Raw genomic sequence first — 24326 nt, 5'->3', positions numbered from 1 at the left:
CATCATTAACTCAACTTTATGCATCTCTTTCCGACTTAAGGCATCTGCATCCCTATTCTCTTTCCCTAGGTGATACTTAAGCTCAAAATCAAAGTCTTTCAAATACTCCATCCATCTCCTCTGTCTCATGTTCAACTCTTTCTGGTCAAATAAGTACTTCAAACTCTTATGGTCACTAAACATCTCAAAACGTACTCCATACAAGTAATGTCGTCACACCTTCAATGTAAAAAAACAAAAGCTAATTCAAGATCATGAGTTGGATAGTTCTCTTCATGACTCTTCAGCTGACAAGAGGCATATGCTACAACCTGACCACTATGCATTAACACCACCTCCTAATCCTTTCTTATAGGCATCACAAAATACTTCATAAGACTTACTAGGATCAGGGATGATTGTTGTTAGTTTTTCCTTCAAACTCATGAAACTCTGCACACACTTTGAATCCCATTTAAAATAAATTCCCTTTCGGGTAAGTCTAGTCATTGGTAAAGCTAACTGAGAAAATCCTTTTATAAATCTTCGATAGTAATCTGCCAAACCTAAGAAACTTCTGACTTCGGAAGCATTCTTCGGTCTTTCCCAATTAATAACTGCTTCGACTTTAGATGGATCTACTGATACTCCTCCTTGTGATATGACATGACCAAGAAACCTCACTTCGTTCATCCAAAATTCACACTTACTTAACTTGGCAAAAAGTTGATTCTCTTGCAGTACTAATAGAACAATCCTTAGATGTTCTCCGTGCTCTTGTGGAGTACGAGAATAAATAAGAATGTCATCAATAAATATCACCACGAGCTGGTTCAAGTAAGGTTGAAATATCCAATTCATATAGTCCATGAAAACAGCATGGGCATTTGTCACACCAAAAGGCATTATAAGAAACTCATAATGGCTATATCAGGTTCTGAATGCGGTATTTGGTACATTCGAATTCTTAACTCTGATTTGATGATAGCCCGATCGTAAATCAATCTTCGAGAACACACAGGCTCCCTTCAACTGATCTAGTAAATCGTCTATCCTTGGCAGGGGGTACTTGTTCTTAATGGTGACTTTATTCAACTGGCAATAATCAATACACAACCGCATGTTGCCATCCTTCTTCTTCACTAGTAACACCGGAACTCCCCATGGTGAGACAGTAGGCCGAATGAAATGCTTGGTTAACAACTCTTCCAATTGATCCTTTAACTCTCTCAACTCGAGTGGCGCCATACGATACAGAGAAACGGAGATTGGAGTCGTCCCAAGTATCAGATCAATAGAGAATTCCACTTCCCTTTCAAAAGGAAGAAAAGTGACATCCTCGGGGAAAACTTCTAGAAACTCACAAACGATAGGAATTTGTGTAACATTCAGATTGTCGCTAGGTTCCTTGGTGAGAACTAAGAGAACCGACTTTTCCTTCTCAAATAAGAAATTAACCATACCAACCATACCTTCCAAGATAGTAGTTAATACATCCTTTGGAGTAGCTTCACTAGATGGAGTGATGATTAACTTCTCTTCACATCCAATAAACACCGAATTGGCGGAAAGCTAATCTATCCCCAAAACCACATCAACCTTCTTATGTGGTAAACAAATAAGATCAATTTGGAAAATTCTAGCATTCACCGAAAGCGAACAATTTTCACAAATTAACAGTGTCTCAACCATATTATACGTGGCAATAGTAACCACCATAGGAGGAGAAAAAGGAATTTCTTGCAAGCCAAGATGCTTCATAGACTGAATTGATACAAAAGAGCGTGTTGCCCCACAACCAAACAATACAAAACAAGGATGATCATTGACGAGACACGTACCAACAATCAAAGCATTGTTGCTCTTAGCCTTCCTTGCATCCAAAGTATAAACTCAACCAGTGTTCCTTCCTTGCATCAGATTCTTATTCTAAGGACAATCCCTAGCCATGTGTCCCTCCCCCTGACAAGTAAAACACCTAATCACACTTCCAGCATATCTTCCAAAATGAGACTTCTTACATACTTGATATTGCGGAAAATGGTTAGGTCTTGCATGTTGCACTTGTTTTCCTTTGAAAGATTGAGGTCTAGGCCTAAACTGGCTACCTGGCCTTCCCTGGTCCTTCTGTCCAATCCTATATTGATCCCTTTCTTCTTTAACTTTCTTTAAAGTGTTCTTAGCCACATAACATTGCCTTAGCAATTCAGCATAAGTAGTGAATTCTCTTTGAGAAACACTATGAGAAATTTCACCCCTTAAACCAAAAAGGAATTAATCAATATTCCACTTCTCATCTAGTGCGTACACGGCCTGTCTAGAATAAGCAGCCATATCTTCAAACTTTTCAGCTAACATAGCTACTGACATAGTACCATGTCTAAGCTGCTGAAACTCAAATTATTTCTAAGTCCTCAAAGAGCTAGGAAAGTACTTATCTAGAAAGGTAGTCTTAAAATGCTCCCAATCCCTAGGTACTTCTTAATTGGTCATAAAAGTCGAAGCACTTTCCCACCACCTCACAGCAGGACCCTTCATCATGTGAGAAGCAAACACAACTTTATTCTCTTCACTACAATGCACTATCTAAAAAATCCTCTCCATGTCGGTCACCCAATCATGATCCTTCACATGATTTAATCCACCATGGAACCCAGGAGGATTCATGCGAAAGAAATCTTGGAAACTACCACCTGCAGCTTCTTGTGGAACCCCTTGCGGATGGAGACATCCATTCAACTGTTGCATCATCTAATGCATGAATTGGTTATGTTATTGTTGCATCTGTTGCACAAACTAAGACCATTGAAAACCTTCACTACCACTTGGAGGTTCTGAATCTGAATTCTGAGTTCTGGGTCTATCACGACCTCTGCGTCTGTCAGCCATGATCCTAAATGTCATACAAATAAAATTAAGTTGATCAGACTTAATACTATGTGAAGCTAGCGGAAATATACCCGAACGTATCGCATGCTCGAACATACAATAGAGTCACCATCAAACTTTATTTATTCTAGAAGGAAAGGGAAAACATCGATAAAACCTGGTGGAAAGAGATATGTTGGGCAAGGAAGTCGGTTATGCAAGGGGAAGGTATTAGCACCCCAAACATCCATGGTACTCCATGGGAACCGTTTTGATTGTTCTTGCTCGAGTAGGTGTTATATCTAAAGATTACTCACAAAAGAATGGGGGGAAAGGAAGAGAAAATAGATAGATTGCTCGGTGAGGATTAGGGCCCTCATGCCTACGTATCCTCATAGTGTAATGAGGATTCAGAGCTTCGTAGTTCAAGGAACTAGAGGCGGTAGATGGAAAGAAGTGTGATCAAAGTCTGGTCTGAACCAAAGAATAGTGTTTTGAACTCCAACGAGGGTGAAACGATGAACCCAAGAGTAATGTGGCTATTACCAGTACGTGGGCTAGTAAGATCGCCACTATAGGGTAAAGCCGAAAAGACAAAGAAATTGGTGTTTGGGCACAGTCCCAAACATCTCTTGGTTCACAAGGTGACGCAAGAAGGAGCACAAAGAGGTAGTGTATTTGGCTCAAAGGTAACTGGTATATCACATGGAATGAATGAAGGTAGAATATGAAGGTATCGTAGGGATGACGGGGTGAAGTGACCAAAGTCACAGAATTGAATATTTGGTGATAAGTGACTGAAGAAGTATTGTTTGAAATCAAAAGGTGAATGTGTATTAATCCATAAGAGAAATGAGACTTGTACCATAGAGGGAAACGAATTTGACCGATACGTGGACTAGTAGGACCACCACTATAGGGTGATTAGCCACAAAAAAGAAGGAATTAAGTGTTTGGGCACAGTCCCAAACAACTCTAGATAGAAATGTGGACTTTACGTTAGGCGTCCTAAAAGGGTGTGTATGGAATCCCAAAGAAAGTGTATTTCGATGTCAAAGGAATAATATGTCATTGGGTGAACGATTTATGATCGAAGGTAGATAATGGATTGTGAAAGATATGAATGGTGCCCTGAGGCATAGGAGGAATAATTAGAAGTATGCTCGTCAAGGATTCACATCCCCGTGCGTACGTATTCTCATTGTGCAATGAGAAAGTCAGAGCAATCGTAGTTCAGAACCACGAGAATAGAAAGAGAGACATACAGTGACGAAGAGTATAACTTGTACCAACAGGATGGTATCAAAAGGTATTTGTCCAAGCAACGAGGACTCACAAGACAAACTCAATTTCAGAGGTTAACTGCCATGAAACAAGGAGAGAGAGAGAGAGAGAGAGAGAGAGAGAGAGAGAGAGAGAGAGAGAGAGAGAGAGAGATTTGTCTAAGCAACGGGGACGCACAAGACAAACACCCCTTCAAGGAATGACTACAGTATTGTATAATACAAGGAATAGTGTATCACTGGATGGGGAACAAATAGTACGAGATCAAAGAAGAATAGTATCTTGGATCCAAGAAGGAGATATACTCTGAATCGAAGAGCAAGATAGGCATTTACCAGTACGTGGGCTAGTAAGACCGCTACTATAGGGTAAAGCCAAAAAGAAAGACTGAATTAAGTGTTTGGGCATAGTCCTAAACAACTCTCGATTGATGAGGTGGATTGCCGCTATATCGTCCTAAAAGGATGTACAATGAGAGACACACAACAACGCACAGAAAAATTCTTTACATTCTCTCTCAGTTTTTCACGAGTTGCTGCTCATACGTAAAAACGCCTGTTTAAATATTTTGCTGTAATATTTGCTTACTCTTAGAAGCACTCTCTATTACAAATTTATTTTGCTGAATTATTTGTGTTCCTCAAGTGACTATGCGCAGTCTGTATACTTTGGAGGACTAAGAGATCATTCTCTTAGACGTTTGGTTGTATTAATCTTTCAAGATTAGTGGATTAAGTCCTTTTTGAAGGCGAAATCACCTTGGTCGGGTGGACTGGAGTAGCTTTGTGTTATAAGTGAACCAGTATAAAATTCTGTGTGTTCTTACTTTTGAAAAAGCTTTTTATTTCTAAAACAATTCAAACCCCCCTTTCTTGTTTTTCTCACCTTCAGTTGGTATCAGAGCTTCGGCTCTGTTTTTGATTTTCTAATCAAACACTTAACAGTGTAGAGAGATCCAGAACGAGAAAAACAATGGCCAACACCAATGAAAGAGATAGTTACAATGCTAAGCCTCCAGTCTTTGATGGAGAGAAATTCGATTACTCGAAAGATAGAATTGAAAGTTTCTTTCTGGGCTATGACGCTGATCTCTGGGACATTGTCACAGTTGGATACAAACCTCCTGTAATAGATGTTGGAGTTGTCGTTCCCAGAAGCAAAATGACAGATGATCAGAAGCGCGACTTCAAGAATCATCACAAAGCCAGAATGATACTTCTCAATGCCATATCCTACAATGAGTATGAAAAAATCACCAACAGGGAAACAACCAAAGATATACTCGACTCCCTGAGGATGACTCATGAAGGAAACTCTCAGGTCAAAGAAACAAAGGCTCTGGCTCTAATCCAGAAATATGAAGCCTTCAAAATGGAGGATGATGAAGCTGTAGAGGTAATGTTTTCTAGATTCCAAATTCTAATTGCAGGTCTCAAAGTGCTAGACAAAGGATACACAACTGCGGACCATGTCAAAAAGATAGTCAGAAGCTTGCCAAAGAAGTGGAGACCCATGGTCACAACCTTAAAGCTATCAAAGGATCTGAACAACATCAGCCTTGAAGAGCTTGCCAGTTCACTCAGAAGTCATGAGATAGAACTGGAGGAAGATGAGCCTCAGAAGAAGATCAAGTATGTAGCATTAAAGTCCAGATCTGAAAGGCGCAAGTCTGATAGAAACAAAGCCTTTCAGGCCGAAACAGAAGACGCTGATGACTCTGAACAGGAAGATTCTGACGATGAGGAAGAATTATCCCTTCTGACCAGAAGAGTAAAACAACTCTGGAGAAAAATGAATAATAACTTCAGAAAACCAAGACCCAGAGGGGACCGATCAGAATCAACCTCAAAAGGTAAAACTAACAAAGATGTTACGTGTTATGAATGTAAAGAAATAGGTCACTACATGAACGAATGTCCCAAGTTAAAGAAAGACAGTTCCAAAAAAGAGAACTTCAAGAAAAAATCCCTCAAAACCAAAAAGGGACTGATGGCTACCTGGGACGACAGTGAATCTGACTCATCAGAATCAAACTCTGATGAACAGGCAAATGTGGCACTCATGGCTACCACATCCAAGAATACTTCAGATGAAGAATCTGAATCAGAAGAGGTATTTTCTGAACTTTCTTGATCTGACCTAGAATCATGTATGTCTGAAACTCTAAGCTCATATCAGAAACTCAAACAAAAATTTAAAGCTATAAAAGGTGTTCTTGAAAGAGATGCAACAAAAAAAAATTGCTCAAAACTTGAAGAAGCGTTATCTCAAGCTCCACAAACTTCAAACACAATAATTTATAAATATGAAAAATATTTTCAAAAGTTTCTGAAAAATGGGATAGAGAGGAGCAGAATGGCATCCATGATTTATGGGGTCAGTCAGAATAATAGAAGAGGAATTGGGTATGATCCTAGTGAAGATAAAACTTCTACTAATGACCAACCTAAATCTCCTTTTTCATATCACTATACACATACACAAGCACAACAATTTAATAATGCTAGAAAATCCAAAGTTTTAAGAAACTCTAGGAAAACTAATCACAAAGGACCCAAAATACTCTGGGTACCAAAGGATAAGATTGTTTATGTTGCAGATATCTTATGCAGCAGAGTTAAAACACCAGTCATGGTACCTGGACTCTGGATGCTCGCGACACATGACGGGAAGAAAGTATATGTTCCAAAGCTTGGAACTTAGAGACGTTGGATTCGGAGGAGATCAGAAAGGAAGGATCAGAGGCTCCGGAACTATTGGTAATGGTACTCTTCCCTCTATATCTGATGTGTTATATGTAGAAGGATTAATGCATAATCTGTTATCAATAAGTCAATTAAGTGATAACGGATATGATGTAATCTTCAATCAAAAAACATGTAAAGCCATAAATCAAAGCAATGGATTTGTCCTATTCACTGGCAAGAGGAAAAACAATATTTATAAAATAAATCTTTCTGATTTAAAAGAACAAAATGTGAAATGTCTGATGTCTGTTCACAAAGAGCAATGGGTATGGCATAGACGCTTGGGCCACATTAGTATGAGAAAATTATCTCAGCTAAATAAACTCGAGTTAGTCAGAGGTCTACCTAAGCTGAAGTTTTCTTCAGACGCTCTATGTGAAGCATGTCAGAAAGGAAAATTTTCAAAATCATCTTTTAAAAAGAAAAACATTGTTTCTACCTCTAAGCCTCTGGAACTTCTTCACATTGACTTATTTGGTCCTGTGAAAATAGCATCAGTCAATGGAAAGAAATATGGACTGGTCATTGTTGATGATTTTAGTCGTTGGACATGGGTAAAATTCTTAAAGCACAAGAGTGAGTCTCACTTTGTATTCACTAGCTTCTGTTCCAAAGTGCAAAACGAATTTGACTCTAAAATCATCAGAGTCAGAAGTGATCATGGTGGGGAATTTGAAAATAAATTTTTTGAGGAATTATTTGACTCTAATGGAATATCCCATGATTTCTCCTGCCCTAGAACTCCACAACAAAATGGAGTTGTGGAAAGGAAGAATAGGACACTCCAAGAGATGGCCAGAACCATGAGCAATGAAACAAATGTGGCTAAGCACTTTTGGGCTGAAGCTGTAAATACAACGTGTTACATTCAGAATAGAATCTCCATAAGACCTATTCTGGAGAAGACTCCCTATGAACTGTGTAAAGGAAGAAAACCCAACATTTCTTATTTTCATCCTTTTGGATGTTCTTGTTTTATTTTAAATACTAAAGAACATCTGAACAAGTTTGATTCCAAAGCACAAAAAGGTATTATGTTAGGATACTCAGAACGCTCTAAAGGCTACAGAGTATACAACACAAAAACCAAAATTGTGGAAGAATCGATTCATGTCAGATTTGATGATAAGCTTGACCCTGAAAAGTCAAAGCTAGTTGAGAAACTTGCAGATCTGGAGATTACTCTTGTAGGTTCTGGCGAGAAGATTAAAGCTCCTGAAGCAACTTCCATTCAAACCTCAGAAGGAACTAAATCCCCAGTAATCCCAAAGAAAGCTAAAAGTCGCCTCAACATATCTGCAGAGTTGATTCTGGGAAACAAGGACGAACCTATCCAAACTAGGTCTACCTTCAAAACTCCTGAAGAAACTCCTCTGGGACTAGTATCTCTGATCGAGCCTACTTCCTATGATGAGGCACTTCAAGATAGCGACTGGGTTCTAGCCATGCAAGAAGAGCTAGATCAATTCACAAAGAACGACGTCTGGGATCTTGTTCCTAAACCCAAAGGCACTCACATTATCGGAACCAGATGGGTGTTCAAAAACAAGCTGAATGAGAAAGGAGAAGTTGTCAGAAACAAAGCTCGACTGGTGGCTCAAGGTTACAGTCAACAAGAAGGCATTGACTACAATGAAGCCTTTGCCCCAGTCGCCAGGTTAGAATCTATTCGCTTACTTGTCTCATTCACTATAAATCATTCTATCAAACTGTATCAAATGGATGTCAAGAGCGCATTCCTTAATGGTTATATATCAGAAGAAGTGTATGTCAACCAACCCCCGGGTTTTGAAAATTCAAATTGTCCAGAACACGTTTTTAAACTTAAGAAATCCTTATATGGACTAAAACAAGCTCCCAGAGCTTGGTATGAAAGACTAAGTAATTTTCTTCTGGAACATGATTTTTCCATAGGGAAAGTTGACTCTACACTCTTCTGTAAAAACATTAATAATGATCTCATGATATGCCAGATATACGTTGATGATATCATATTTGGTTCAGCTAACGCCTCTGTATGTCAAGAACTCTCTGAGCTAATGCAGGCAGAATTCGAAATGAGCTTAATGCAAGAACTAAAGTTCTTTCTAGGAATTCAGATTAATCAAACTTCAGAAGTCACCTACGTTCATCAAAGTAAATACATAAAAGACATTCTGAAGAAATTTGAAATGGCTGAATGCAAACCTGCAAAGACACCCATGCATCCAACCTGCATTCTTGAAAAAGAAGAAGTCTGTCAAAAGGTTTGTCAGAAGCTCTATCGTGGTATGATAGGCTCCCTTCTCTATCTGACTGCTACTCGTCCTGCTATTCTATTTAGTGTTTGTCTCTGTGCCAGATTCTAATCAGATCCTAGAGAATCTCATTTAACAGCAGTTAAGAGAATTCTCAGATATCTGAAAGGAACTCCTAACCTGGGCCTGATGTATGAGAAAACATCAGAGTATAGACTATCTGGTTTTTGTGATGCAGATTACGCAGGAGACAGAATGGAACGAAAAAATACATCTGGAAATTGTCAGCTCTTGGGAAAGAATCTGATATCCTGGGCCAGCAAAAGACAATCAACCATAGCCTTGTCTACTGCAGAAGCGGAATACATCTCAGCATCACTGTGCACCACTCAGATGCTCTGGATGAAGAATCAATTAGAGGATCTGCAAATCTTTGAGAGTAACATTCCTATCTTTTGCGATAATACTGCTGCCATTTGTTTAAGCAAGAATCCTATTTTACACTCCAGAGCTAAGCACATAGAAATAAAACATCATTTCATTAGAGACTATGTTCAGAAAGGGGTAGTAACATTGAAATTCATTGATACAGATCATCAATGGGTTGACATCTTTACTAAACCCTTAGCTGAAGATAGATTCCTCTTTATCTTAAAGAATCTGAACATTCAAAATTGCCCTGAAGAAAATGTGCCTCTGAGTTTGTAAAATAAAGATTCTGATGTAAACAAAATGGAATCTGCCTCTGACTCTGATACTCCTACCAAGTTAGAAGTCATCTGAGTTAGAAATCTCCAGGAGTCAATCCTTTGGTATTCCTGAAGATCAGATAGAGCAAACACGTGGAGTACCTTGCATCTGACCTTGGAACTTCTAGACAGCTGTCTAGCAGTAATCAAGGAACAGTCTCTTGAGATCTCCTCGAGCAGTGTACTAACTGTTGGGATTAGACATCATTTATGAGTTGTAATCATTTTCCCTCTAAAACGTGTTGACTTGGTTTTTGTGCTAAACTATGTTTTGTGTTTCGTTTTGCATGCGCCCTAATTTGGGTATTTAAACACCTCTATTCACACATTGCACACTTTTCACTCTCACGCACTCATAACCCTCTGCAAGTTCAGCTCTCTCTCTCAAGGCATTCATGCAGCATTCTTCAACCTTCAACTCAGCTCTCAACAACACTCATGGATGCCCAACAACAATCAGTCTACAACTTCTCTTAACAAATGGATTCAAACGAACAAGCTCCAAGTTCAAGCAACCCAAACCCAGCGGTTACCGGTGTCGTCTCAACTCCCATCTACAAAAAGCCTCACATTCTTGATTGTGAGCCTCACATCAATCTTGCAATGCCATTTGAGAAACTGGAAGTCTTATGTGAATCCTTGGTGGATTTTGACAACATGCGCAGAAATGGTATTGACCTCACTGAAGAACTCAGGAATCAAGGTTGGGGAAACTACTTCAAACGTCTGTATGGTCCAGTTTACACAAATTTAGTGAATGAATTCTGGAGATTCGCTGATGCTGATGATCACTACATCGTCTCCTATGTTCTGGGAGTCAAAATGGTGATAACTGAGAAGTCCATTGCTGCTCTTCTAGTCATGGAGAAAGATGGAGGAAGAAGAATCTACAACATTAATCCTAGGGCAAAATATGTGTCCCATGAGATTAACCCAACTATCTTCAAACAGAACGGTGAAGGCAACCACTCCAAGAACAAGGAGTTACATCAGAACCTCCGGGTCTGGCTGAAGATCATCCTGGGCACCATCCATCATCGCCCAGCTTCAAATTCTTCAGACTACATCAACACAGACCAGAAGTGCATCCTGTACTGTATCCACAAGGGTCTGAAGCTCTGCCTTCCAGCACTTCTCTTCAAGTACCTCAGAGATTTTGTACGAGATACAAGAAACAACATGAAGCCCAGAAACTACATCCCTCTAGGAAGGCTAATCTCTGATGTTCTGATTGAAAGTCGTCTCGTGGACCACCTGATAACATTCAGACTCATGGAAGACGTGATGATCGACACTAGCAGAGCTCTAAACGCCAAAAATCTGAAGAGCATGGGGATTCTAGATCAAGTCAAGTTCAAACCTACTATGGACACCTCCTGGGAAGCTCTCAAAGATTAGAGGAAGATCCCAAATGGACTCTATATGTTCTCAAAGATCGACCCTCCAGAGGTAATCCTTTATTACTTAGATGATCTGAGGAAAGAAGGAGTAGATATCTCAAACTTCAACATAAGCCAGCTGCCAGATGAGCCTCCAAACTTCATGAAGCGTCCATGAGGACCCTCTGAGAAGGCGAAGCAAGCTAAGAAGGCAAGACTAGGAGAATCCTCCGGATCAAGACCTCCAGCACCTCTGCCTGGACCTTTTGGTAAGTTTGTTTCTCTTGCTCCTTCTGTACAAACACATCACATTGCTTCTTCTATCCCTCAACCCACACCTATCTATACAAACTCAGAAACTCCTCCCTCAACCACCAGAAAATCTCACCAACCATCCCAGAAATTTAACCTTGCCACCACAACCTTACCTATTTCTGACGCAGAAATGTTGAACGAAACCACTTCACCATCTTCATCTTCTTCTCCAGAATCACCCCCCTACTACAACATTTCCACAGATACAGAACACTCTGACCCTACCTCTCCAACCCTGGCCCAGCTCCAAACTCGTACTCTGGCCTCACAACAGCAAACACAACCCACATCTGAACCAGAAATCACTTCCTCACCCACAGAACAACCAAACCCAACCACATCTGACCCTCCACCATCTGGAACACCTCACGCTGAATCTCATCCAAACAACTCTGACACACACCCACCAAATACATCCGCTGAACCACAAACTCCCACACTCAACCTAAACCCTCCCACTTCTCCACCCCAACCCTCTGAACCAGAAAAAACCCTGCCAGCCCTTGAGGAAGCAATAATGTTGTTTGCAGAAGCTTCAGTTGACAAGGTCAAGTCTCTGACCATCAACTATGGCATCAGTGATGATCCTTCAGTAATAAGGACACACTGGAACAGAGTTATTGGCTGGATGACCGCTGAAGCCTTCAAACTGAAGGGCCTCTTTGAGCAAGTTCGAAACGACTTCATCAGAGACGCTGAGCTAAGACTCCAGGAGCGCCTAGCCAAAGAAGCTGAGGAGCGAGCCCGCGAGGAAGCAGAAGAGAAAGCCAGGCAAGAAGAAATGCAAAAGATTAAGGAAGCTGAAGCCAAAGCTCTAGCTGAGGCTGCTGCTATTGCTGAAGCTGAAGCCAAAGTTGCCGCTGAAGCTCGTCTTGCTGAAGAGTCTGCCAACAGGGTAGAACCGGATGCTCTGACTTAGGGGGAGTCCTCCACCTTTGTCCCTCTAGTTCTCAAAACACTTGAAGATCTTCAGAAAGAGCAGAAAGAAGTCTGAGCCAGATTGGATCAACAGGATTCAGTAAATGTCAACATTCAGAACCTGCTAACCCAGCTGCTCCAGAGGATGCCTTCACCTCCCAACCCTTAGGCACCTAGGACTTGTCTTTTTTGTTTTCCTTGCTTGTTGCTCTGATTTGTCTGTTGCTTTCTGTTTTTCATGTGTTTGCTTGTTATCTGTGCTTCTAGCATTTGTGAATATATATATATATATATATATATATATATATATATATATATATATATATATATATATATATATATATATATATATATATATATATATATATATATATATATATATATATATATATATATATATATCCTTTCCTTCGTTTATCTAAGTCTTTTTGATTCTGACAAAAAGGGGGAGAACTAAAAATAGCTTTGATGAAAACATATCTAAATCCTTTCAGTACTCTGCAAACATTGTTTATAAATTGGTTCTAATCCTTTTTGACTTAGAAATATGCAGAAGAGAATCTTGAAGCATCATCTCATTGAAGCTCTGGTAAGAACTTCTGAACTCCCAGACTTATCTCAGGGGGAGCTCACTTCTAAAAACTCTTATCTATAATTGTTTCATCTCTAAAAATTAGATTGTTTTGTCATCATCCAAAAGGGGGAGATTGTAAGAACAAAATTAGTTCTACAATAGAATTCTAGGATTTTGATGATAACAAAGGATGAAACCAAAAATGGCACCCTAACAAAATTCTTCTAAGTGTGCAGGACTCTGAACAGCAACAAAGGAATCTGATCGTTTTATCAGATACAAACTCTGATCAGATACAAAGTACTAGAAGATCAGACTCATCTGAGGAAGAAGTGCGCCCAAGAAGTTCTAAATCTGAGCAAAACAAGACAGTCGGAAGAACCAGAAGCTCTAAACATCCACTGGACTTAGTTCTGATGATCTGAAAGACCAGTACTCTGAGAAGCTCTGATGTAACCTCGACGTAATTTGCTTATGACGTAGAACTCCGAGATAACAACGACTCTGATGAAGATTCTCCAAATCCAGAAAGAGTAACGGAAAGAATTTCTTCAAATGGAAAGGAAGTATTTTTAGAAAGAAATCATTCAGGGAGACAATTTGGTTATGGCAAGAAACACAGAAGTAATGACATTGAATGCTCATCAAAGGCCAATATTTTGTCATCACTCCAACGGTCCTTCTCACCACTATATAAAGGAAAACCTACTTCATTGAGAGACACACAACAACGCACAGAAAAATTCTTTACATTCTCTCTCAGTTTTTCACGAGCTGCTGCTCATACGTGAGAACGCCTATTTAAATATTCTGCTGTAATATTTGCTTACTCTTAGAAGCACTCTCTATTACAAATTTATTTTGCTGAATTATTTGTGTTCCTCAAGTGACTCTGCGCAGTCTGTATACTTGGGAGGACTAAGAGATCATTCTCTTAGACGTTTGGTTGTATTAATCTTTCCAGATTAGTGGATTAAGTCCTTTTTGAAGAGGAAACCACCTTGGTCGGGTGGACTGGAGTAGCTTTGTGTTATAAGCGGATCAGTATAAAATTTTGTGTGTTCTTACTTTTGAAAAAGCTTTTAATTTCTAAAACAATTCAAACCCCCCTTTCTTGTTTTTCTCACCTTCAAAAATTACCAAGATCAAACCGGATAGAATAACCTTCTTCTTTTTCACTGGAACTGTCACAACCAGACATAACACCATATAATCTTGCAAGCCTCTTAAATCCTAAACAAATCTTCAAGAAAACATTAAATCCAAAAACTAATATATTATCATGAACCATCCTTATCTTTTCTGTAGTCTCTTGAATAATCTATGGTCCTAAGATTCTTTCTTCACCAACTTTCGTCCAACACAAAGGTGTTCTATATTTCCGTCCATACAAGGCTTCATAAGGAGCCATCCTGATACTTGCATGGTAACTATTGTTGTATGCGAATTCAATCAATGGTAAGAGCTCCTTCCAATTTCCTTCACTTTCAAGTACACAAGCTCTTAACATATCCTCCAGTGTTTGTATCGTCCTCTCAGTTTGACCATCCATTTAAGGATGATTGCACGTACTCAAACACAAATTTGGTCCCATAGCTTGTTGAAATGCCCTCCAAAATCTTGAAGTAAACTTTGGGTCTCTGTCAGACACAATACTAGTTGGGACAGCATGTAGTCTTACAATTTCTGAAATGAACAACCGTGCAAGATGACTTACCTTGTAAGTAGTTTTCACTGCCAAGAAGTGCGCAAACTTAGTTAACCGATCCATAACCACCCATATTGAATCATAACCACCTTGGGTCTGAGGTAACCCTACTGCAAAATTCATTGAAATACTATCTCATTTCCAAACTGGAATCTCTAAAGGTTGCAATAAATCGCCTGGTTTCTGATGTTTAATCTTTACTTGTTGGCACACTATGCATTCCGACACCAGGCCACCAGTAGTCCTTCTTCAGGTCTTGATACATCTTCGATGAACCTGGATGTATGGTAAACGCCCCTTGTGGTCTTCCTCTAAAACTTTTCTTTTCAGTTCGGCATCATTCGGGACACAAATCCTTTAATTAAAAAGAACAACTTCATCTGGCGATTGAGTGAAACCTGGTTAAGTCGACATCTCTTGCAACTTCTCATCTATCAATTGTCCTTGCAGGATTTCTTCCTTTAGGTTAGAAGTAACATTCAAATTTCCCATTATCACACCATCCCGCATCCAACTAAACTGAAGGTTAAAATCTCGGAACTTTTCCAACAATGCGTATTCTAACATCATTAACTCAACTTTATGCATCTCTTTCCGACTTAAGGAATTTGCATCCCTATTCTCTTTCCCTAGGTGATACTTAAGCTCAAAATCAAAGTCTTTCAAATACTCCATCCATCTCCTCTGTCTCATGTTCAACTCTTTCTGGTCAAATAAGTACTTCAAACTCTTATGGTCACTAAACATCTCAAAACGTACTCCATACAAGTAATGTCGCCACACCTTCAATGTAAAAACAACAAAAGCTAATTCAAGATCATGAGTTGGATAGTTCTCTTCATGACTCTTCAACTGACAAGAGGCATATGCTACAACCTGACCACTATGCATTAACACCACCTCCTAATCCTTTCTTATAGGCATCACAAAATACTTCATAAGACTTACTAGGATCAGGGATGATTAAAACAAGAGCAGTTGTTAGTTTTTCCTTCAAACTCATGAAACGTTGCTCACACTTCGAATCCCATTTAAAATAAATTCCCTTTCGGGTAAGTCTAGTCATTGGTAAAGCTAACTGAGAAAATCCTTTTATGAATCTTCGATAGTAACCTGCTAAACCTAAGAAACTTCTGACTTCGGAAGCATTCTTCGGTCTTTCCCAATTAATAACTGCTTTGACTTTAGATGGATCTACTGATACTCCTCCTTGTGATATGACATGACCAAGAAACCTCACTTCGTTCATCCAAAATTCACACTTACTTAACTTGGCAAAAAGTTGATTCTCTTGCAGTACTAATAGAACAGTCCTTAGATGTTCTCCGTGCTCTTGTGGAGTACGAGAATTAATAAGAATGTCATCAATAAAGATCACCACGAACTGGTTCAAGTAAGGTTGAAATATCCGATTCATATAGTCCATGAAAACAGCATGGGCATTTGTCACACCAAAAGGCATTATAAGAAACTCATAATGGCCATATCGGGTTCTGAATGCAGTCTTTGGTACATTCGAATTCTTAACTCTGATTTGATGATAGCCCGATCATAAATCAATCTTCGAGAACACACAGGCTCCCTTAAACTGATCTAGTAAATCGTCTATCCTTGGCAGGGGTACTTGTTCGTAATGGTGACTTTATTCAACTGGCAATAATCAATACACAATTGCATGTTGCCATCCTTCTTCTTCACTAGTAACACCGGAACTCCCCATGGTGAGACAGTAGGCCGAATGAAATGCTTGGTTAACAACTCTTCCAATTGATCCTTTAACTCTCTCAACTCGAGTGGTGCCATACGATACGGAGAAACAGAGATTGGAGTCGTCCCAAATATCAGATCAATAGAGAATTCCACTTCCCTTTCAAGAGGAAGAAAAGTGACATCCTCGGGGAAAACTTCTAGAAACTCACAAACGATAGGAATTTGTGTAACATTCAGATTGTCGCTAGGTTCCTTGGTGAGAACTAAGAGAACCGACTTTTCCTTCTCAAATAAGAAATTAACCATACCAACCATACCTTCCAAGATAGTAGTTAATACATCCTTTGGAGTAGCTTCACTAGATGGAGTAATGATTAACTTCTCTTCACATCCAATAAACACTGAATTGGCGGAAAGTTAATCTATCCCCAAAACCACATCAACCTTCTTATGTGGTAAACAAATAAGATCAATCTGGAAAATTCTAGCATTCACCGAAAGCGAACAATTTTCACAAATTAACAGTGTCTCAACCATATTATACGTGGCGATAGTAACCACCATAGGAGGAGAAAAAGGAATTTCTTGCAAGCCAAGATGCTTCATAGACTGAATTGATACAAAAGAGCGTGTTGTCCCACAACCAAACAATACAAAACAAGGATGATCATTGACGAGACACGTACCAACAATCAAAGCATTGTTGCTCTTAGCCTTCCTTGCATCCAAAGTATAAACTCGACCAGTGTTCCTTCCTTGCATCAGATTCTTATTCTAAGGACAATTCCTAGCCATGTGTCCCTCCATCTGACAAGTAAAACACCTAATCACACTTCCAACACATCTTCCAAAATGAGACTTCTTACATACTTGATATTGCGGAAAATGGTCAGGTCTTGCATGTTGCACTTGTTTTCCTTTGAAAGATTGAAGTCTAGGCCTAAACTGGTTACTTGGCCTTCCCTGGTCCTTCTGTCCAATCCTATACTGATCCCTTTCTTCTTTAACTTTCTTCAAAGTGTTCTCAGCCACATAACATTACATTAGCAATTCAGCATAAGTAGTGAATTCTCTTTGAGAAACACTATAAGAAATTTCACCCCTTAAACCAAAAAGGAATTAATCAATATTCCACTTCTCATCTAGTGCGTACACGACCTGTCTAGAATAAGCAGCTATATCTTTAAACTTTTCAGCATACATAGCTACTGACATAGTACCATGTCTAAGCTGCTGAAACTCAAATTATTTCTAAGTCCTCAAAGAGCTAGGAAAGTACTTATCTAGAAAGGTAGTCTTAAAATGCTCCCAATCCCTAGGTACTCCTTAATTGGTCATAAGAGTTGAAGCACTTTCCCACCACCTCACAGCAGGACCCTTCATCATGTGAGAAGCAAACACAACTTTATTCTCTTCACTACAATGCACTATCTAAAAAATCCTCTCCATGTCGGTCACCCAATCATGATCCTTCACATGATTTAATCCACCATGGAACCCAGGAGGATTCATGCGAAAGAAATCTCGGAAACTACCACCTGCAGCTTCTTGTGGAACCCCTTGCGGATGGAGACATCCATTCAACTATTGCATCATCTGATGCATGAATTGGTTATGTTGTTGCTGCATCTGTTGCACAAACTGAGGCCATTGAAAACCTTAACTACCACTTGGAGGTTCTGAATCTGAATTCTTAGTTCTGGGTCTACCACGACCTCTGTGTCTGTCAGCCATGATCCTAAATGTCATACAAATAAAATTAAGTTGATCAGACTCAATACTATGTGAAGCTAGCGGAAATATACCCGAACGTATCGCATGCTCGAACATACAATAGAGTCACCATCGAACTTTATTTATTCTAGAAGGAAAGGGAAAACATCGATAAAACCCGGGGGAAAGAGATATGTTAGGTAAGGAAGTCGGTTATGCAAGGGGAAGATATTAACACCCCAAACATCCATGGTACTCCATGGGAACCGTTTTGTTTGTTCTTGCTCGAGTAGGTGTTATATCTAAAGATTACTCGCAAAAGAATGGGGGGAAAGGAAGAGAAAATAGATAGATTGCTCGGTGAGGATTAGGGCCCTCATGCCTACGTATCCTCATAGTGTAATGAGGATTCAGAGCTTCGTAGTTCAAGGAACTAGAGGCGGGAGATGGAAAGAAGTGTGATCAAAGTCTGGTCTGAACCAAAGAATAGTGTTTTGAACTCCAACGAGGGTGAAACGATGAACCCAAGAGTAATGTGGCTATTACCAGTACGTGGGCTAGTAAGATCGCCACTATAGGGTAAAGCCGAAAAGACAAAGAAATTGGTGTTTGGGCACAGTCCCAAACATCTCTTGGTTCACAAGGTGGCGCAAGAAGAAGCACAAAGAGGTAGTGTATTTGGCTCAAAGGTAACTGGTATATCACATCGAATGAATGAAGGTAGAATATGAAGGTATCGTAGGGATGACGGGGTGAAGTGACCAAAGTCATAGAATTGAATATTTGGTGATAAGTGACTGAAGAAGTATTGTTTGAAATCAAAAGGTGAATGTGTATTAATCCATAAGAGAAATGAGACTTGTACCATAGAGGGAAACGAATTTGACCGATACGTGGACTAGTAGGACCGCCACTATAGGGTGATTAGCCAAAAAAAAGAAGGAATTAAGTGTTTGGGCACAGTCCCAAACAACTCTAGATAGAAATGTGGATTTTACGTTAGGCATCCTAAAAGGGTGTGTATGGAATCCCAAAGAAAGTGTATTTCGATGTCAAAGGAATAATATGTCATTGGGTGAACGATTTATGATCGAAGGTAAATAATGGATTGTGAAAGATATGAATGGTGCCCTAAGGCATAGGAGGAATAATTAGAAGTATGCTCGCCAAGGATTCGCATCCCCGTGCCTACGTATTCTCATTGTGCAATGAGAAAGTCAGAGCAATTGTAGTTCAGAACCACGAGAATAGAAAGAGAGACATACAGTGACGAAGAGTATAACTTGTACCAACAGGATGGTATCAAAAGGTATTTGTCCAAGCAACGAGGACTCACAAGACAAACCCAATTTCAGAGGTTAACTGCCATGAAACAAGGAGAGAGAGAGAGAGAGAGAGAGAGAGAGAGATTTGTCTAAGCAACGGGGACGCACAAGACAAACACCCCTTCAAGGAATGACTACAGTATTGTATAATACAAGGAATAGTGTATCACTGGATGGGGAACAAACAGTACGAGATCAAAGAAGAATAGTATCTTGGATCCAAGAAGGAGATATACTCTGAATCGAAGAGCAAGATAGGCATTTACCAGTACATGGGCTAGTAAGACCGCCACTATAGGGTAAAGCCAAAAAGAAAGACTGAATTAAGTGTTTGGGCATAGTCCTAAACAACTCTCGATTGATGAGGTGGACTGTCGCTATATCGTCCTAAAAGGATGTACAATGAGTCCAAGGAGAAGTATGGTTCATCTCAAAAATATGGTATTGATTTAATGAATAGAGAATGATTGAATAAATAGGGTAGCTCGCGAAGAAACTTGGTTCTCCTGCCTATGTATCCTTATAGTGCAATAACGAAATCAGAGCTTTCGTAGTTCAGCCCACTAGGGCTGAAAACAAGGTGATTGAAGGCAAAAGAGTGATTGAAGGATTGAATAAAAGTGAATAGAAATGGAGAGTGAGGAAATGAGAGACTTGATAGTCGATTGATAGGAATCACATTAAAGTCTATGAATAAGGGCGAACACTTTAAATATTTGGGGCCTACGTCCCATACGCAAAGTCGCTCTAGACAAGGATGGAAGAAACTTCGTCTCATCATTCCCTATTACTTAAGGCTCGTAGCGCATGATACTTATCTTAACTGACAAGTTGCTGGTGAAGAATCTTCATTTTTGATCGTTGTGTTGATGTTGATTTCGTGTGAAGAAGACTTGGTAGTTTAATCGATTCGTATTGTACTAAAGTCTATGAATAAGGGTGATTGCTTTGAATATTTGAGGCCTACGCCCCATATGCAAAATCGCTCTAGAAGAGGATAAGAGAGACTCCATCTCATCATTCCCTATTACTTAAGGCTCGTTTCGTACAAATTGAATCGTGTTAGCAAGTGTTGACCTTTGATTTATCTTGTATAGTCCGCTGCTTGGTGTGACTGAGGATACCTTGATTGAAGATCTTGACTTGAGGCTTCGAGCTCCACAGCTTAGAATAAAAGTCTTATTAAGTGATCAAGGTTCTTTTGGTCACTCAAATTAGACTGTGGGATTATACAAGTTCAAAGGATTTAATTGATCAAAATTACTTTTGATCAATTTGAATCGGAGGGCTTGAAATGATTTAGAATTTTAGGTTAGAACCCAATCTAAAGGTGTTATGATTGATTGAAAATTCTATGTAAAAGATCCTAGGGGAGCATGCTAATGTTGGTCAAAAATCTTAGTAAAAAACTCTATGTTAAAATCCTAGGGGAGCATGTCATGATTAATCAAAAATTCGATTAAAAATTCTAAGTCAAAATCCCAAAATAACCCTTAAGGGGTAAAATGGTCAATCTCAAAAATATGGATATTGGATTAATTTCCTAATTATGAAAACAATTAAAACCAATTAGAACCTAAGCAACTCTAGTTATTCTAAAACATCTAAAAATATCTAATTCCAATTAATCCCTAATTTCTAAAATATAATCAACCACTCAAACTAAACCTAAAAAAAATCTAATTAACTATTCCTTAATCAAGAACTAATTCCTAATTATACTAATCTAAAACTTAACGAACCTAATTAACTAAACATTAATCAAAAGCCTAAATACTAACTGCGCCTAATTACTAACTAAACTACAACATAACCAGACCCAAGAAAAGAAATAAAGAATGAGCCCAAAAACAAGTGTGTAGGCCCACGAGGAGGAGTGCAGGAAACGGATCCTTGGGCACAGAGGCCCATCCTAGGCCCGCAGCAAGGGGTGTTGAATAGAAATTCGTTTGGGCCTCCAACCCAATCTTCAGACCCGGATCCAAGCCGACACGGTCAAACGCGCAGTAGCACACACTCATCAACTCACACGGACGCGTTAAGATTCCTCCACAACTTCATCTAATTGCTTCGAAAATTCACACGAAATGAGATCCACAGATATTTGATTCCAGATTCCCACTTTCATTTCGAAAATCAAATGGATGTTATGAACAAATCTGAATTCGGAATAATCATCCTTATTCACGTCCTTCGACTCAACTTCTTCCCTGAAGAGGGGTCGTGGAATCCGTCTGCAAGGTCAAAAGGTTCACATTGAGATGCTGAACAAGAGAAAGAGACTTACCGAATTCGGGCGTCGGCGAGATGAGGTGGAGTCTTCGGATCCGTCATTTTGCGCTGCGGGAACCTGTAAATGTCCTCTCGTTCCCTTGTTTGTTTGTGTTTCGCTTCAGCTTCTTCCGTTCTTCCTCCTTGTTGACGTTGGTTCGTTACAGAGATCGCGGAAATGGTTACAGTACAAGATAGTACCTCTGATGCAGAAGGTTTGTGCTGAAGATGACAGATTCGGAATGAAGATATAGGTGATGCAGGACATGGACGAGGACGAGGGTGAAGTAGAAGATTTTAGGGATTGGAGAGGTATGAATGGATTTGAAGATTGAAGGCTCTTACTACAGAGCGAAAAACTCTTGCTGCAGAGTGAAAAACTCTGGCTACAGAATGAAAAAAAAAACCTCTGCAGAGTGAAGGTAAGTCCCCTTTTATACTTCTCTGATCCTCCTCCCTCTCAATTTCTATTTTCCAATCTCTTAACGTATCTCCAGTTTGTTAGAGTTTGTTGGTTGTTAATAGAAGTTAGGTGGGTTAGTTTTGATTCAGTTTTGAAAACGGTTAGGCAGTTAGGTTGGGTTTTTTTAGTTGGAGATTAATTCTGTTATGAGTTATGATCCTTTCTATGGTGAAGTTGCAACAACAGTTTTTGATGAGAAGCCCTTTTTTCTTCTAAGTTTTTCTTTTTAAATCCTGTTGTAAAGTGAAATTGGTTTCAACCTAAATCCAGTTAGCCAAAAAGAACTATTACACTAATGTCCAGTTAGTTATGGGATCGTTTACGCAGTCAGTTACGAAATGGTTAGTTTTGGTTACAAATCCGGTTAGAAAGTTCTATTAAATTAATGTTAATTCAATTGGCAAAACTTTGTTAGCTTGCAGGAAATGAGTTTGGTTGATGCGAATCAAGTGTAGCATTCACCCTACCAACAGTTAGCACAAAATTGCATGATTCGTAATCGGTTTGCTTAGTTAGTGCCAAATGTCGTTTGGGATTGAAATTAAATTGTAACATGAAGCTCCAATTTTTAATTGAAACCATAACTGAACCGTATGCCATGTTGTTATGCTATTAATTAGTAGCTAGTTTGCTACTAAACGGTATTTTGGGAATAGAATTTAACATACACGAGCTTTGGATTGTTAGTGTGATGAAACTGACATTCAACTTGCTGTTACATGAAGACCAATTAGCTCAAATTATGGGAGTATGCGGGAAGACATGGCTTCTTGGGTTGGCAAATGATGAAGAATTCCTGTTTGGTTGTAGGTCCTTGGAGGTGCGGCTGTAAAATTAGAATGCAAATGAGGAGCCTTTTTTTGAATTTCCATTTCTTTTCTGGTATTAGTCGAAATCTTGGGTGGCCTGCCGGTTAAATTGTCAGTTCTATGTGTTGGTGTAAGCCTTAGAGGCCAATACTTTTGGTTGGTACCTGTATCGAATTATTTATTAATAAATAAAAGGCTTTTTCTTTATTATGTTTGTTTAATAAAGTCCCTAGAATAGCCAATCTGTTTAATGTATCAAGTATGACTTAATCATGAGATCACATTAAACATAAGGACACTATTCTTAAAGTATCCGTAGTCGAGCTTTATTGTGAAGTGGGATAACATTAAAGCATTAAGACTATTATGTATATAGACTGATGATCACATCTCATGGATCATGGATAAGGAGTTATCAAGTCTTAAACATATGTATGAATATTAAGAGTAATTTTTATACCGGATTGACCCGCTATGAGAATACTATATAAAATGTTTTGCAAAGTGTCATAAGTTATTTTCATGGTGATAATGGTGTATACCACTCTTCGACCTGAAACCACTATGGACCCTAGATGTAGAGTCGAGTGCTTTATTGTTGATCAAACGTTGTCCGTAATTGGATAACCATAAAGACAGTTCATGGGTACTCCGCGAAGCATGCTGATGGACATGAGTGACCTAGATGGAATCTGTTCATCCTGCATAACAAGATAAATGTCTATGAGCCCAATATTGAACTGGACAAGGATGAGACGGTCTATGTCTTGTGTTCAATATAGACATAAGGGCAAAAGGGTAATTATGCACATAAGTATTATCACAGAAGAATTTGTCAGATCACATGACATTTTCGTGTCTTAGGTAGCAGTGATGTGTTGCTAGATACTGTCGCATTACGCGAAAAACCGACGGGAAACGAAAACAACAGAGCCGCCACCGTGCGTTATTTATCCCAAAAGAGGGAAAGGAAACGCTCAGAGTAAACCTGGAAAAGACATGGTCTCGCGACCAAAGAGAATGGGATCGGGAGTCGGTTATGCGAAGGGAAGGTATTAGCACCCCTACGCATCTGTCATACGGTGAACTGACTTGGGGTATTTTGCTTTTTATCGCAATGTCGCGGATAGCAAGAGTCGCCACCGACTTTTCTTTTATCCAATAAGGAAAGGTGGAAAAGAACAGGAAAGACCTCAATAGATTTTGGGTTCGGGAGGTACATTATACAAAGGGAAGGTATTAGCACCCTTTGTATCCATGGTTATCCATGGGCTCTT

At 39.3% G+C, this 24326-nt stretch overlaps 1 protein-coding gene and 1 long non-coding RNA gene across 2 annotated transcripts; one reads left to right on the top strand and one right to left on the bottom strand.

Moving 5' to 3' along the window:
• Window positions 1–318: 318 nt before the first annotated feature.
• On the bottom strand, window positions 319–885 carry LOC127103873 (uncharacterized mitochondrial protein AtMg00860-like). Its single transcript, XM_051041113.1, has one exon. It carries the CDS (start codon window positions 883–885, stop codon window positions 319–321), a length of 567 nt encoding a protein of 188 aa, XP_050897070.1.
• Window positions 886–21454: 20569 nt separating this feature from the next.
• On the top strand, window positions 21455–23256 carry LOC127102308 (uncharacterized). The gene is made up of 2 exons (XR_007794708.1): window positions 21455–22199; window positions 22656–23256. It is a non-coding gene; the product is annotated as an uncharacterized LOC127102308 (long non-coding RNA).
• Window positions 23257–24326: the final 1070 nt, after the last annotated feature.

The sequence above is a fragment of the Lathyrus oleraceus genome, chromosome 7 (genome assembly GCF_024323335.1).
Source record: "Lathyrus oleraceus cultivar Zhongwan6 chromosome 7, CAAS_Psat_ZW6_1.0, whole genome shotgun sequence".
NCBI lineage: Eukaryota > Viridiplantae > Streptophyta > Magnoliopsida > Fabales > Fabaceae > Lathyrus > Lathyrus oleraceus.
This window is presented reverse-complemented; position numbering and strand designations above follow the sequence as displayed.

Excerpts from the sequence above, each read along its gene's own strand:
- LOC127103873 (XM_051041113.1), bottom strand. The coding sequence starts at position 885 with ATGCCTTTTGGTGTGACAAATGCCCATGCTGTTTTCATGGACTATATG.